This window comes from Chiroxiphia lanceolata, chromosome 7, assembly GCF_009829145.1.
Source record: "Chiroxiphia lanceolata isolate bChiLan1 chromosome 7, bChiLan1.pri, whole genome shotgun sequence".
In the NCBI taxonomy this organism is placed as follows: Eukaryota; Metazoa; Chordata; class Aves; order Passeriformes; family Pipridae; genus Chiroxiphia; species Chiroxiphia lanceolata.
Window position 1 is genome coordinate 7,496,816 of NC_045643.1, and position 15,896 is coordinate 7,512,711.

A 15,896-nucleotide genomic window follows, 5' to 3' on the forward strand; every position below is an offset into this window, starting at 1 on the left:
AATTATCTGAGACATATTCTTATATAAGAACAGTATTTTTCCATACTCATACTACACCTAACTCTCTTTTCTCTGATGTTTTGACAGTTTCAAGTATTTGTCTGACACCATTTTAATTTTTTCATTTTAAGAATGCATTGCTGAATTAAGTTTTATAGCCATCCTTTAAACCAAGGAATGCAGTTTTCAGTTGATGGCATATACTGAAGTATTATTTATCTTCTTGAGTGAAGAAGTAACAGGAGTAAGGCTCCTGTACACACAGATCTGAACTTTTATTTGAATATGCAGTATTTGTTTTTTGCTGACTCCTAAATATCAAGTGTCCATGAAATGGAAAAGCTTTTTCAATATTTTGATGTAAATTAGTTAAACATCACCCTTAATCTAGATTTAATTTCCAGTAATTTAATGATTAATATAAAAATTAAGTATGTGAACGTGTTCAAAACACTTGAAATCCGTGTCTAACTGACTGTGTTTTTCCTTTGCAGGATGTTGTCTGGGGATTAAACTCCTTATTTACTGTAAGTAAAGAAATATTTTGCATATCCACTTTTCTTTTTCCTGCCTGGTTTAGCTTGAGCATCTGCTCACATGAACCCTGTGTGTTGCCTCTAAAAGTTTAGGTCATTATTTCCCTCAACTTCAGTGGAGGTTGTAAAAGTATGAAATCAGCTTGTGCTTTTTTTTTTGTGTAACTGCAAGACTAATACAGATGGTCTGAAGTGCCAGCTTTTTGTACATCCATTTTACTGTTGGTTAAAAATATTGTGGGACATTTTGATGACATGTTACTTGATATCTTCCATGCAGTATGAAATTCCTTCCTTGAAAATGGAGGAGAGGGCAGGAAGCTGTAAGAGGCAGGCAGGATGCAACAGCTGCTTTTGTCTTAAAAGTGGAGAGGCTAAGTCTTTACTGTAGAAAATGACCTCTTTTAGAGATTCCAGGGTTATGGTCCCTTTCCACAGCCATTGGAAGGTCAGGAGAAAGCAAAGAGTGGCACTACCTTGGTGGCCACATTTGTCATGCCCTCTGGAGAGAGCTACCCCAGCCACTCCAGGATGTAGAAAGGAGGCTGTGAAAAGCTTTGGATGAGGAGCATTGCTGTGGGCTTCCCTTGTCCCAGCCTGTTTTTGGAGAGAGGAATTCCTTCCACCACTACCTGCAGAGGCAGAGCAGCGGCTGTGCTTCCAGTGCTGTCGCTGGGATCGTGGAGAGTTACTGAAACCTCCAGCGAAGCCCAGGCCAGTGACTGACTACAATTTGCTGGGATTTCCTGGCACCCCAAGGCTTGATTTGTTTCAACAACTTCTCTGGTAAATTGATTTTAGGAGATAGGAGAGCATTTGCCTTTTTAATAAAAGGTAATTGCATTTCACAGTCAGTCTCCACTGCATGATGAGTAACTGGAAGGGAGTAAAATCCACTGGAAGTACAAAGGAATGCCTTCAGGGGCAGAACTGCACATAAAAATAATCTGTAGGGCAAACAACTGCAGAGAGTGATGGTTGTGGGTCGGAGACCACAGGGATTTGTCATGACCAGTAAGAGCTGTGCTTCCCAGCTTCCCTCTTGGACTTCCCCCACAACCACCTTCTTATAAATAAGTAGGCTTCGGAAAGCTGGCACTGGGATCATCACATGGGTCTTGCAGGTTCTTTTGGGACTTTCTGGAAGAAAGAGAGAGGAAAATGAGGTGGATAGGTGTGGTGCCTTGATTGCTGCCTGAAAATGAGTCAGAGACTGACAGGAACCTTTCAGACTTGTGGAACAGCAGTATTCCTCTCTGTCATAGACTGAACTAAACTGGGGAAAGGATCTGGGCTGCAGGCAGAATAGGGATTTGTGTTTCAGTATTATTTGTAATGATGATTCCCTTTCCAGCAGCATTGTGTTCTCCATTGTTTTTAACCCTAGACCCTCTCTCCTTCCAAAGTTAGTATTTGAGATTAAACTGAGAAATAGGAGGTTTATTTTGACTTTCTGCTCCCTGACCCCACATGCCTTTAGTTCCTGGGCTCTTTGCAGTTCTTTTCCTCTTGTTTTTCTCATACTGCTAAAACATCCCTGTTTCTCATGCTCTAGGTTACGTAGTTTCTTCACAGGAGGGAATTAAATTGCTTTTCTATGGAGATGGCATTAAGGAAACTTCTACCTTATCACCATGATGTTTGCAGGGGTTTTTTTAAGGGTTTACTTTGCCTTCGAGCAAAAATCAACAAGAATTGTGCCTCCTGAAAATTTGAATGTTCCTTCAAAATTGGGCTTAAAACTGTCTCAGTTTTCAAATAGAAGTGCATCACTGCCAGGGAGGAGTGTCACAGGGCCATGTGTGGCCTGCCACCAGAAGGACTCAAATGCCTTGCTGCTGTTGTCCTTTAATTGTCTTATGATTTGGTTTGCAGTCATCAGACTCATTTGCGGTTTCCTTTGGCAGGGACACCACCAAGGTAGTGAGAAAATGGCACTGGGCTTGTTGGTCCTCTTTGCTTTGTTTCGTTCTGTTCTTCACTGGGAATTTGGGTTCTGCATGCGATGCAGTGAGTGGGAAACCTGTCATGTTCTCTGGGGTTTTTTTTCCAGGATCTTTTGAATTTTGACGATCCCTTGAATATTGAGGCTGCAGAGCATCATCTGCGTGACAAGGTGAGTCAGTGGTTTATTTAAAGCCTGTTGTTCCTAAACAAATACACGTTCTGTACTCAGATTCCCAGTCAGTCCTTTTAAAGCGCTCACGCTGGTACTTCAGGCAGTCGAGTGACTCATTGTATCAGCAACCAGTTACTCAAACAAAAAGTGCTTTCTCTGGGAAAGTAAACTCCACACAGTAGTGTTAGTCACCATATGCTGGAATTGTTGACCATAATGTAGTCATGTCCCCAAAATAGATGATCTTTTCCTTCTCGTTTCTGAGATTGTTTCCCTGAAGTTGTACATGTTCTGTGCAGCAAGTGACAGTGAGTTGGTTTGTCGCAGTGACGTGAGTAGCCTTTACCTTAAAACACCTGTGAAAAGATCTCTTTTTCTATCTCTTTCCAAAGGCAACTTTTTTCTTCGCAGCTCTTACATCTATCATGCTTTTATAGAGCCAGGAAAAATCTGGGCATATTTAAAGGCCAGGAGAGGAGTGGAAGCTTTATTTTCTTGTTACTGGTCCTAATTTTAACGTGTGCATTATGGACTGGGTCAAAACATGTTCTTGCTTAGTGGCCTGGTGAAAATGTACTGCTCAGCTTGACACGGTGTCTGGAGGTAGAGGTGACCAAAAGTGCTAGTTTCTTCCTTGTATCAATGTCCAGAATGGTGTCACATTTTATTATATAGATTAATTCCTCAAGCAGACAGAACTTACACTTGGCATGCTCAAGATCTCTTGTTTTAATTAAATCCTTCTGATACTTTTGTGGGGGTTAACCTCTAAGATGGAAGAAAGCTTCCAGGTAAGCGTTGATTTGAAGAGTTCATTGAAAATGCAGTCAGGCAGTGCACCTAATTTATCTCATTTTTTCAAGAGGAAATATCAGGATTGCAAGTTCATCTTTCCAGCTGTTTTTTGATTAATGAGATGTTGTAGCTATTCTGGTTATTTATCAGTGTTTGCAGGGCTGGGATGAGACTGTAAACATATATTGAGAAAAAATTTCTAGAAACCTACTCTGGAAGAGAGGTTTTTTTGTGGCTTTGTTTTATCATAGAATTGTTTGGGTTGGAAGGGGCCTTAAAGACCATCTTGTTCCAAGTTCCCTGCCATGGGCAGGAATACCTCCCACTAGACCAGGTTGCTCCAAACTCATGAGAGCAGAGTAGAGGGGGAGAATCACCTCCCAGGGCACCTTCCAAGCCATAAAACACTGAACTGGTCACTGAGGGGGTACAACATGGGAAACAAAACCAGTGTAGGGAAGGCTGAATAATTTTCTTTGTTTGCATTGTTAGACTGAATTATTCTCCACTCTTACTGGGAAAATTTGTAGCTTATCAGTGCTTTGAGTAAATTGTTACACCTCAGAGTAGCCAGGCTACTTCCCAAAGAGTGTCCACTCCCCAGAGGGTGATGAAATGCTATGAAATTGCTGTCTTGCACCTCTCAGCCTTGCTCAGATGTTGGAAATTTTGGGAATCCGCAGGAAGGAAGAATGTTACCTGATTTGTAAAACACACCTCCCTCAAAACCAGAGGTGAGCGCTCAAAATAGGTCCTGCTACACTGATAGCATGAGAATTGTTTGGCTTTTTCAGGTAACAGCAGCTGTGGAAGAAGTGAAAAGGAAATTGAGTGGGTTTTTGACACTCTTCTGAATTACAAATATTTTTGGAACAAGCACTTCTTATTTAGTAAACTCTAAGGGTTCTCCTCCCAGGCATCTGTAAAATTCATATTCTGCCATGTTAACTCTTTTTAGGAGCTTATTTGAATTTAGTGGAGGTGTTTCATTGGTAGTGACAGCACCAGGTAGTGCTGAATTTTCCGTAGTACATCTTACAGCAACATCAATAAAAACCAGTGATGCCTGTGTGGAGAGAATAAATTGTGCAAGGGAGAGAAAAGGCCACTCAGAGGATGCAATTGCAGCCTGAGTTAACTTTTTGTCTTTCTCTGGTATAGATGTCATGTAGCATATAAACACTTTGTTGTAGAGTCAGACTGCAGTGGTCCCATCCTGGCTCTTAAGAAAATACTTGAAATGCTCCATATGATTAATATAGGAATGCTAATTAATTTTCTTTTCCCTGAGGTGTTTTTACATGTGTAATCAATGACAGAAGTAGTGTATATGTAATGCTTGTGCTCACATGCACAGTATCTGTACAGACAGATGTGCAAATGTATCTGTATACAAACAGTTTTGTATAGAGACATCTGTGTCCGACAGATCCTGCAGGAGAACCTTGACAGCACGGGGTGTGTGGCATGGAACAGCCAAACCACGTGTACCTCAAGCTGTCTCCTGTGTTTCTCCCAGAGGAGATGACTCAGTATTTCACTGAAATAATTTCAGATTTGAAATCATGGAGTCCCTCCATTCCAGGCTAAATGTGGCTGCCTGAGAGGTTAACAGTTAATCCAAGGCCTTGCCTCTGGCTATTGAAAATGCTGGGTTTTGTTCAGTTACACAGGCTGGTTTTAAGTCATCGCAAATGACTCCTGCCTTGCAGATGCTGGAAGAAGTCACATCAGAAATATCAAATCCTTATTACTGATTCTTAGAAAACAGCTGTGCTTGGAATGTTTGTGTTAGATCAGGCTAGAAGGGACAGTTGTGATCCCTTCCTGTGTAAGGGACCTCTTCATTTTTGCATTAAATCTGTGGCTTATAACTGAGCTCACAGTTGTGACTTTTGAGGGAGCAACCTTGTTCTAAGATGTAAAAATGATGCAAAATTCAGAGTTTGAGTTTTATAATTCATTAACCTCTCTTACCTGAGATCTGAGTACACCTTCAGCTTCCAGCCCTCCAGGATCAACTTCAGCTCCAGTTACTGAACTTGGTTCCTTCCAGCTTCCTTTAGCCAGGGAGCATCAAGTCTTTTATACAAATTATTTTTTAGAGTACATATGATTGTTTATGCAGCTTTAATTATAAACTTTTTTGCCAGGTGCCAGTAACTTTTTGGAAGGCTGTACAACAAATTTGGGCAGAGTCATCAACATTTGTTTCCACAAATGTTGCACAAAGAGGTTATCTCGACATTCAGACTTCCTAGCCCTCTGTATCCAAAAAAACTGCCTTCTTACCAGAAGTGTTCTAGAGACCTATGTTGTAACTGGTTATTTTTGTCAAAAAGCCTTTTTGGTGACAGCTGGTATTATCTGCCATTTTGTGTGGCAGGGTTTTGCAGAGGTAGGACCCTGTAGTTGTCTGCATTCAGTGGGACTGGTCAGGTGATTTCCTCATTATTGAGACCCAGTTTGTAAGGCTTCAGTTTTGCCTGTTGTGAGCTTATCTTATGGCTGTCATCAAGGGATATTGGATGTTCCAAAGTTTAGGTACCCACATGGTAATATTTCTCCATGTAGGCAGTGACATGTCCCCCCTTCCAGCTTATGAACTCAATCTCATGTTCTCTTGTCATCTTCTCATGTCTCTTGGTAACTGTCTCATCACTACTGGGGGGCTGTTTTTCAAGTCCCTCCCCAGGCCTTCTGCTCTTTACCACCAAGCCCTGTTGCTTCAGCCTCTCCTCTTGCCAAGGCCTTCCCAGCAGTGCTGTTCCCAGCCCAGCCTGTGGGACTGTCCCCATGCAGGGTCTGGGTGTGTCCCAGCAGTGGGCCTTTATCTTTGGCCTTGCTGGGCCTCCTGTGGTGGCTGTTGGCCTTTCTTCCAGCCCATGCAGGCCCCTCCGGAGAGTGGATTTGCCCTCTGGCGTGTTGACTGCATCCTCTTTAGCAGATCTGTATTTCTGTAGATCTGCTACCAGTTTCCACACTCAGCCAGTTTTTAACCTGAAATCTTCTTGCAAGCTCGCTCACTGTGAGTTTTGGCATTTAATAAAGCGTTCAGATAAAATTGTAGGTTCCCTTTGCTTTTTTTTTTTTTCCCCCTCTGCTTTCATTTAACTCATAATTGTTTCCAGCTTAGGGGAAGTTTGCATTGTTCATTTTTGCAGCACTACTTCTTGGAACATTCCTGGTACCCACGTTGCTCTGCAGTTAGGTCATAATCGCTGGAAGATAATCATCCTCTCTTGGTTTAGAGCTCAGTAAATTGAAATAAAGGATGACTGATGTCTCTTTGTAAACTAATCAAGGTGTTTCCCAGTGTTCAGTCTTCTCACACTGATACTATCTCAGCAGTTTTGTGGTATGAGTGTTTTTGTTGAATTTAAAGAAACTGTTACTAGTTAATGAGCTGAGACTGCTTTGGATTTAGCAGAGACATCAGCCTATCAGTAATTAGAGGGATGACCAGAGCCATTAATTGTCAATCGAATCAATTCCACAAATTCCAAAGCAATGAGCAAGTGTTGAAGTTTTAGTGACTACTCATTTAAAAACAATGAGCTAAAAATTGTAGGATTTGCTGTTTTGTACAGTGAACAAATAGAACTTTATTGACTTGCTCTCTGTGGCAGCCAGGTAGGCTGAATACTGAAGGAGCAGGGATATAACTTGGTCATGCAAAATCAAATGAGCTTAGTAGTTCAGGACTTGTGTATTCCTGAGCTAGAGGTGCTTGTGGATGCAGCGTCTGTGATTTGTTAGCTGAAATCTAGAGAATACTTTCCATATGTCCATCTGTCATGGTTGTTTTGAGATACTACCTCAGGACATTGCAATTCTCTGGGGCCCTTAAAAGCCCTTACATTTCCTAGGAGTGTTTACTTTGGCCAAAAAACATTTCAGAGCCATATGTACAACACACAACAGGAAGATTCATTGCATTCTTCATGTGGCTTAAAGTAGAAATGTGTTTTCAAATACTCTTTAGCTTTCTTTTTCACCTAGACCTGCCATATGAAGAATGCTAATGCTGTGTCCTGTTTTACTTGTATTTACCTTGTATTTGGTGCAATTTAAAAGGCTAAAGCACATTCGGTCATGCTGCAGATGAGCAAATACTGATATACTTGTTCATCCATGTGCTCTGGAGTTGTTTCAGTAGAAGCTGAGTAACATCACCGTGTGTTGTTTCCCTGCATGACCTTCCCATCTTCTCAGTGAAACTCATCTGTCAGCATTCAGTGCCTAGAAACACTTCATGCCATGTCCTTGGGAATGAGTAAGGTAGATTGCACTCCAGGAGGAGTTTTTTACCCTTGAGAAAATCCAGCTTGTTGTATTTACCTGCAGCTCTGAAGTGCCAAAGCTGAGAAGTCTAATGGGAATAAGTGTGTGTTTGCCAAGAATCCGTCTTAAACTTTTAACTTAGTTCAGTGAGTCCTGATTTTATTTGTGTGCTCCTTGGAAAGCAGTGACGTAAATTTCCAATTCTGAAGTTCGGGAATGCTCTAAACGGTAGGTGTTCACAGGGCTCTGGTGATCATTAGATCAAAGAAGGTCATTAATGCCTCACTTTTGTGGCCAGCCCTTTGCTCATCCCAGCCAGAGGAGTGGGGGCTGTTGTGAGGCTCATCATTAACTGGCTCTGGAAAGATCGAGTTGCTCTTGGATGTGGAGGGGTCATTTTGCTGCTTCCAGCATGCAGTCCAGGTGCCAGCTGTCCTGATCTGTACCTGCTTTGATGCATTTCCCAGTTTCTACCTGGTTTTAAAAAACATGTGGCACACCAACCCTGTGCAAAAAAGGGGTCTTGGCTTTGCCTTTCCCCCCTCTGTCTTCTGCTCGTGTCAGGAAAGGGAGTATTAATTGCTTCCCTGCCTTTTTCATAGCTACTTTAGTAGCCAAGCTTGGAGCTGTTGTTTTGATACTTTAACACTGAATTATTTTGCGTAGATTTGTGTGGAGGAGTTTGATTCTGGATTGACTTTTGTGATTCTTTTTTCTTTTTTTTTTTTTTTAATTAAAGGTTTTTCTTGGTAATAAAGAAAATAAGGTGTTTTTTCAGGGTTATTTCTGTGGAGATGAATTTATAATGTTCATGGTATTATGAAATCTGAAGCTGCCTCTTAAGGTTTCCTCTTAGGATTTTAATTGCCCTACATAGCCTCAGTTCCTTAGGAAACTAGGCTTAAAAAAAAATCTCTCCTTTCAATTGCTTGCAGTCTTTGGAGGTTGTTTTAATGAATCTTCTGGGATGAAGGTTTTCCTTGAATTACTTGAGGAGTGTCGCCTTGTCTTTACTAGTGAGAGCGCTAATTTAATTCCATTAGAAATTCCATTCATAATTAGGAACAGTTACTGTCTATGTATTTCATATTTCACTGAAGAGCTTTTTTAACCTTTCATAATTGTGTGCAGGTTTTTGAGAGTCCTTAAACAGCACACAGTTCAGGATTTTTATAGAACAACCTTAATTTCTCAAACATTTGCCCTGTGACTGCCCCATCCTTGGAAATGTTCGAGGCCAGGTTGGACAGAGCTTGGAGCAACCTGGTACAGTGGAAGGTGTTCCTGCCTGTGGCAGGGGGGTAGGAGAGATGAACTTTACAGTTCTTTCCAACCCAAACCATTCTGTGAAACCCTTCCTTGGGCAACTGGGCAAGAACCAGCAGCACCTGACAATATGCAGTGCCTGGACCAGATACCTTGTGAAAACAGGTGAGTCATTGAAGGAGAAGGTTGTCAGCAAGAGGTCTGTAAGTAAGTAATGAGCACAAATAAGGAACAAATACAGATGTGTCTGTAGAAGATCTTTAGGCATCCCTTTGGAAGTGCAGTGAGTTGAATTGCCACCCAAATTGTCCCTCTGCATCTCTCATTTCTCTAGTTCTGGAGCCACCAAAACCCAGCAAAAACTTGGAATGGTAAAACTTCTTTTGCGCCAAGAATGATTTCATCCCTGCGGAGTTGTGGTTTTTTTGTTGTTTTTTTTTTTTTTGCTTGTGGGTTTGGTCTTTTTCCATCAGAAGCTAAGTCTACTAAGAGCCTACTAAGTTTGCTAAGTGTGGCCTGGGAAGCACATTCTCAAAGTGGAAGGGGATTTCTGTTCTTGTGTCTTACTTCAGGTTTTATCTAACACTATAAACCAATCTGCCACACAGACTGGGAGCCCTGTGCTTTCCTTTCCAAGCTGTCCCACGAGGTGCTAAATACAGGAGCTGGCAGATTTGGGATCTTTTATCTCTGAGTAATTTTGTCCTCAGATTGATTATTCCTTCAGACAGTTAAAAAGTGCCAGAGCTCACTACCTGTGTATGATTTCAGATCTGCTCCTTCTACAGACTCTTCCAGAATAATGTCATGCCCAGCTGTACTTTTATCCTCCTGGCTTTTTATTTCTGTGCTTATACATAATAAGGGCATAATTACATTTAGATTTAAGTCTTCCTTGAAAATCCATTTTTCTGGGTAGCTCAAGAAATGCATTTGAAACTAAATAATGTCTTCAGATTTGGATTCTTCTTTATCTCTTGTCATTGGTCACTTTGAAGTTAGTCATCTTCTATTAATGTAGTTTCATATCTCAGAAGATCAGTCTGTTTGAAATGCTCTTTGATGCATCTGAATGGAAAGCACAGTATGAATGCTGGGGTGTCAGAGGTGTGTTGGATCCTCTAAGCAGACAAACAGTGACACAAAATAAAATTAAACTCGGAAGTTTGGAGAAAAAAAATATTCACTAACTGTGTTTCTTCACCAGGTCTTCTGGTTTAAAGTAATTCATTTAAGTGATCTTACAGTAACTTTTCTGTTTCTCTGTTGTACTAACTCTGCTATCATTTTTACATCAGAGTATTCAGGTAGGCATTTGAGCACTTAGCTTCTGCAGGGACTCTTCCTGTTCAGAGGAGAGCAGGTCTTTTCCCTTGCCACTTCTTCAGAGCCATCCCAAACTTAACAGAAATAGAAGGAGCAGCTGGCAGTGGCTTTTACAGGTCTTCAACGTAGACCTTTGCTGATTGAAACAACCCAGTAATGTGAACTGCTGCCCTTCGCTTGAGACACCAGCTCAATATCTGTGTTGGAAAGGAATGAAGCATCTGCAGGAGGATTCTTATTTATAACTTGCTTATTTTTCTTCCTTACCTCCAAACTGCGTAGACTCTGGTTTTCTGGGGGTTTTATCTTTGACTTAGTGTAAAACTCAGGGCCAGTGTGGTTTAATTCCTTGAGGCTGCAGAGCCCGAGGGCAGAGGTACCGTGACCACTGTAGGGAGAGCATCACTTAGTGAGTTAACTTCCCTTGCTTTAAGCATTTGGGTTGGTTCACCTCTTCATAAATGGAGACTGAGTGACCTGCAGGAACATTTCTTCAGCTTTAAATTAATTGGGTTTGTGTAGCTGGAAGCAAAATCTTTCCTGCAGATGTTCTTCATGGGTTTTCTGCTTGCTGGATCTGTTAGCAGTTAAATGTCTTGAAGTAAATCTGTCTGGGAATTAGAAATATTAACCACTGATCTGTAATGATCATCGGCCAATTTGGGTGCAAAACAGTTTGTTTGGATAGTAGTCACCAAAATTATTCAAGATTCTGTAAAAGACACTTCAATGTAAGACACTTCCATTATATAAAATATAATAAATAAAATTTCATGGTCCATGGGTGCTGCATCTTGTCACTGTACATTTCAGAGGAGATACTATTTGTGGTAAAAAGCACTGGAAATAACTCTAAACAAGAATTTTATTTTTCAGATAATTGTGAATTATGTGAAATGATGTGTTCCTGTGATGGGCAGTGTTCCTTAAACTGAGAACAGTTGAAATGGTTTTATTTTGCAGAGTAGCAAAAGCATGTGGGTGGGTCAGAAGTCAAATACCAGCTCTCTGTTACCCAAGTTTTTAACATGTTTCCATTGGAATGCTTGTCTCTTTATTGGATTGGGTCCAGGGAATGCACTCCAAAGGTTTTTAGTGGCAAACTGTTTTCTTTAATGCTTTCCCTGAGGAATTTTTTAAAAATAATGCTCATTTAATTCATTCATGCATTATGTTTAGTCCAGTTCTCTTTGTCAGGCTTTTTGCCTTTGCAAATAATTTCCCATCACAACCAGCTGGAAATTTTTCCAGTTTCCAGACATATCCCTATAAAATTCTGTATTCAAACAGTGACAATGATATATGGAGAATTCTGATTGTTACTTTTATAATTATTAAATTCAAACGCTAAGGGTTTAATGATGACTCAAGACAACTGGAAAATTTACCTTAGAACAGAGAAATTATTTCAAAAACATTTACTTGAATTTATTTTAAGGTGCTCTTTAAAAATTAATTATTAATGTGTTTGAGCTGGTGCTGGAGGAGCAGTGGTGTCAGTTGTGCCAGATGCTTGTAAGTGATGAGCAGATTTTGCTGAAGAGCCTTCTGACTAAATTACCTTTCACACTTGACAGTTCCATTGGCTGGAAGTATTTTTGATTAAAGTGTAAATTTTTGAGTTTGCAGGTTGGCTACAAAGGCTTCTTGGTAGCTCTTCTATCCTGTGTTGTGCTCGCTGCTTCTTCACCAAGTGGTGTTTCCTGCACACATGGTCCAAGTGAAGCCCACTCCGTGTTGTGGGAACATCTGGCTGAGTACTTGTGTTTAGAAGGGAGCCTTTGCAGTGACCCTGTGTCTGATCTGGAAATCATCACTGCAGCACATGTGTTTGCAAGTGCAGAGCTCTGTGAGTTCAGAGCCCACAACTATTGTCTCTTTTAGTTCTGTGCAGGCTTTATCCTACTCATGGGACACAAATGGGGATTTAAAAGGTCAGTACTGTTTTGTGATCCTCCCCTCAGCTTTACAAGCTTAATGTATTTTGACCTGTGTAGCTGAAGTCCATCTCCCAAGACATGTCTGTCTTGCCTTTCACTTAGCTGAATGCCAGTTCTGCCCTCTAGTCCCTCACTGAATACACCCAACTGTTAGATGCTTTGAGGTTGTACTCAGTTATTTTTAAGGGGTTAAAAAATGGGCACATTCTTGTATCAAAGTTTGTTCCCTAAAGCCTGGCTGGTAACATAATAAGAAACTGAAAGCTGAAAATGTTTTAGTAATAAACCCCTGCTTTCATCTGTCAAGCCAACCGAATGAAGAATGTAGGTGATCAAAGCATTATTTGACAGCCTCTTCAGGATATTGAGAAAGCTTCTTTTTCAATTATTGGCAGGATCAGGTTGGAGTGGAACACTTAGTGGTAGCTTGGAAAATGCAAGTAAAATCATATAGTGCATCTAAATATGCAAAGTTCTGGGTGCCCTGCGCTTCTCCTTCAGTTGAAAAAGAATTGAGACCACTCAGAGTTTCTCAGGATGCATCTTTAGTTTTACACTGATCTTTCAGCAGCTGTTCCAGAAAACAGCATTAGCTATTGCCCTTCCTCCCTGTCATCGTGGTACATGAAAATGTATTTACTGTTCCTGCAGGCCCCAGGGGTGTAATGAGGTGCGAATACAGATTGTCTGCTGCTCACAGGAACAAAGGCTGACCGAGGGTTGCAGAGGGATGGCAGCTGTTCGAGACTGCTGGGTTAACTGCACCCTAATGTAATCCTGCATAAATGAGTGGAGATAAAACAAACTGGACCTTGCTGTTACTGGAGGGATGTAATATAATATCGAGCTCCAATGTGAGCCTGGTATTTTGCTAATTGCACAGAGTTCTGGGATCTGGTGTGTCACGTTGCCGGCCTGGTGGCTGCTGCGTGCTTGTCAGTAACCTCCAGTCCATGACTGACAGCTCTCTGCTGCTTGCTTGAGTCTCTGCTTTCATCTGATTTGTTTTGTGATTTATTGAGACAGAGTAGCTTCCTGCTCTAGAACAACTCAGGGGGACCCATGCAAGCACACCTGTCACGCAAAAGCTGCACATGAGAATTTTGGTGTGAACACATCAAAAACTGGAGTCAAGAAACATCTTCCACCTTGTGTGGAGTACCTGGTGGTGCTGGCTGTTCCTTGATTAAAGGCAGGGATTTTGTGGCACTTGGTCACAGTCTTCTGCAGCCAGAGCAAAAGCCCCTACCAGTGCTTTTGGGTCTGCTGGCTCTCTTAGCACAATGTGAAGTCTGACAGCATCCTGCTTGTTTGTGTTCTTAGCCACAAAAGCCAGTTTGCACACACATCAGTCAAGCACACTGAACTTGTGTCAAAAGAGTCTGGAGTTTCATTTGATGACCTCTTGAATCTGGCATAAGGGAGTGGCAGATCGGCAATATACAGAATTTTCTGGAATTTCTTTCCAGCCCCATGCTGGTGCTTGACTTCAAATATTACCTTGGTTAGCCCTGCATTCGTTTTGGCAAAGTAAATGGAGAAAAGGGGATTAGTTACAGCTGCCAAATGAAGTGTTGTCAGGGAGTGGGTCTTTTCTATGGATTCTAGCCCTGTGTTGGCAGACTTTAGAGGAAACTTCAGCTTGAAAGACTTGAAAAATCTTGGACTGCCTGCCTTGTCAGTAGTGTGAATAATTCAGTAACAAAATCTACAAAGCCAGGATATTTTTTCCTGCTGTCTTGAAAGATCTTTATTTCAGTAGTAAAATATTTACCATGTAACTTCCCAATTACTTTCCATATAATATCACAGAATGGTTTGGGCTGGAAGAGGACCTTCAAGACCATCTTGTTCCACCCCCCTGCCACGGGCAGGGACACCTTCCACTAGACCAGGTTGCTCTGAGCCTTGTCCAGCCTGGCCTTCAGCACTTCCAGGGATGGGGCAACCATGTTAGTTTTAGCACTGGGAAAAAATCAGGCTTTCTGTGAGTTCTCTAGGAACAATTCAACAGCCATGTCTATTCAGAGCCCCCTGTTGAAGCATCCCACTGGATTTCCTCATGTGGGGATATTGTAAGGATGCTGGTTATTACGTGACTGCTTCTCTGATTAGATGGTGCTCTCCACAATGTCAGGCACTCTAAGTGGTACTTGGATTTCAGACACTTATCCTGCAGCATTGGACAATTGTTTTTACTGTGTTTTATTTGGCTGCATCAACAGAAGCAACTTTTAATGGTTCTGCTGGCCAGAAGAGCCTGTTGGGGTCTGTGCTCCCCAGCAGTGAAATGTGAGCTGGAGGGAGCTGGGTTTCTTGCATTACTGCACCCCTCTGACACTGCTTGATGTATTGCCATATCCCTCAACTCAAAATAAGTCCTTTATAACTTCCACAGCACTTACAGTGCTTGTTGGAGAAAACAACAGCTGCTTTTGATTCTTCAGTATCATTGAGCATATGAACCCCTGAGCTGAAATCCCTCTAGAAAAAGAAATAGGGATTACATTTCATAGGGGGACGAGTAAACCAGGTTTGGACATGTTTTTTGGATGTTCTCTTTATTGCTGAAAATTCACAGATGTTTGTCAGCGAAGTTTAAATAGGTAGATAACCCTGAAAGATGTAACAAGTGACAACAAAGATGATCCTTTGGTTTCAGGCTCTTATTTGCTTCATCAGGAATGAAAATGGACATTTCAGCACTGCAAATTTGGGGTTTTTCTCCATTGGCTGCACTCAAGCCAAGCTTTTCACCTTGTATCGATTTTCCTTATAATGATTTCAGTCATTGTAAATAGTTTCATTTTGATATCTTTAATCATAAACTGAAAAATGGGTTTAAAGAAAAATAGGTTCTTTTTTTTTTTTAATTCCAATATCATTAAGTGGTTAATGTTGGTTTACAATAGAATTTGTAGATATGTTTGAAACTTACGTTTGTTTGAATAGAATGGGATCTGGTGTCTACAAATCTAGTTTGGCCAGGCAACATTGCAATTTTGAGCATAGTTTCTTGTGGAGGGGACTTAGTTATCCAAATTGCTGGAACCTTGAAGCAGATGAGGACATTATCACCTCTCTCTGCTCGGGTAGCAAGGGCCAGAGATTTTTGGGTATTCTCAGTTCACTCTAAATCAATTTGAGTCAATTAACTGTAAATTAAGTTTGAAATCTAATACCTAGCTCTTATTTAGGGCATTTCATCAGTGGAAACAAGCATGCTGATGGAGAGCTCATTGTGGTTTTTGGTACTTTGCTGTTGAGAATTGTAGTGATGTAGAGAGGAAAATGATTCTCTCTGGGTAGGACAATAGAGCAGTGGGGGGCTGGGCATTCATTTGGATCCTCTTAGTCCTGCATTAATACCCTGACATTTAAATTGCATTCTGTTCCTTATCCTTTTCTTAATTTTGACGTGAATGTCTCAGTCTTTCTGTAATGTTCCTACACAGATAGCCTTTCTCACCTGTTTTATCTCTGCTCTGACAAGTTCAGTTTTGAAGGAGTAAAGACAGACTGCTTTTCTCTGCTATGCTGCCCTTTGTACTTGTAGGTGCCAAAAGTTCCTGTTACACAGATAAGCTAAAATGCACAAGGGAAAAAGCAACCAATTTTTTAATTTAAGTT

General features: G+C 41.1%; 1 protein-coding gene across 3 annotated transcripts in view; it reads left to right on the forward strand.

The window, feature by feature from the left end:
* The window catches only part of UBE2F (ubiquitin conjugating enzyme E2 F (putative)), a 66,739-nt gene that overhangs the window by 36,715 nt on the left and 14,128 nt on the right, over nt 1-15,896 (forward strand). For all 3 annotated transcript variants that reach the window (XR_004358027.1, XM_032693240.1, XM_032693241.1), the window contains 2 exons: nt 495-527; nt 2,590-2,652. Coding sequence is in view for 2 of the 3 variants with exons in the window: in XM_032693240.1 (XP_032549131.1) it covers nt 495-527; nt 2,590-2,652 (96 nt within the window). In the remaining variant the exon portion in view is untranslated. The remainder of the gene's footprint in view (nt 1-494; nt 528-2,589; nt 2,653-15,896) is intronic.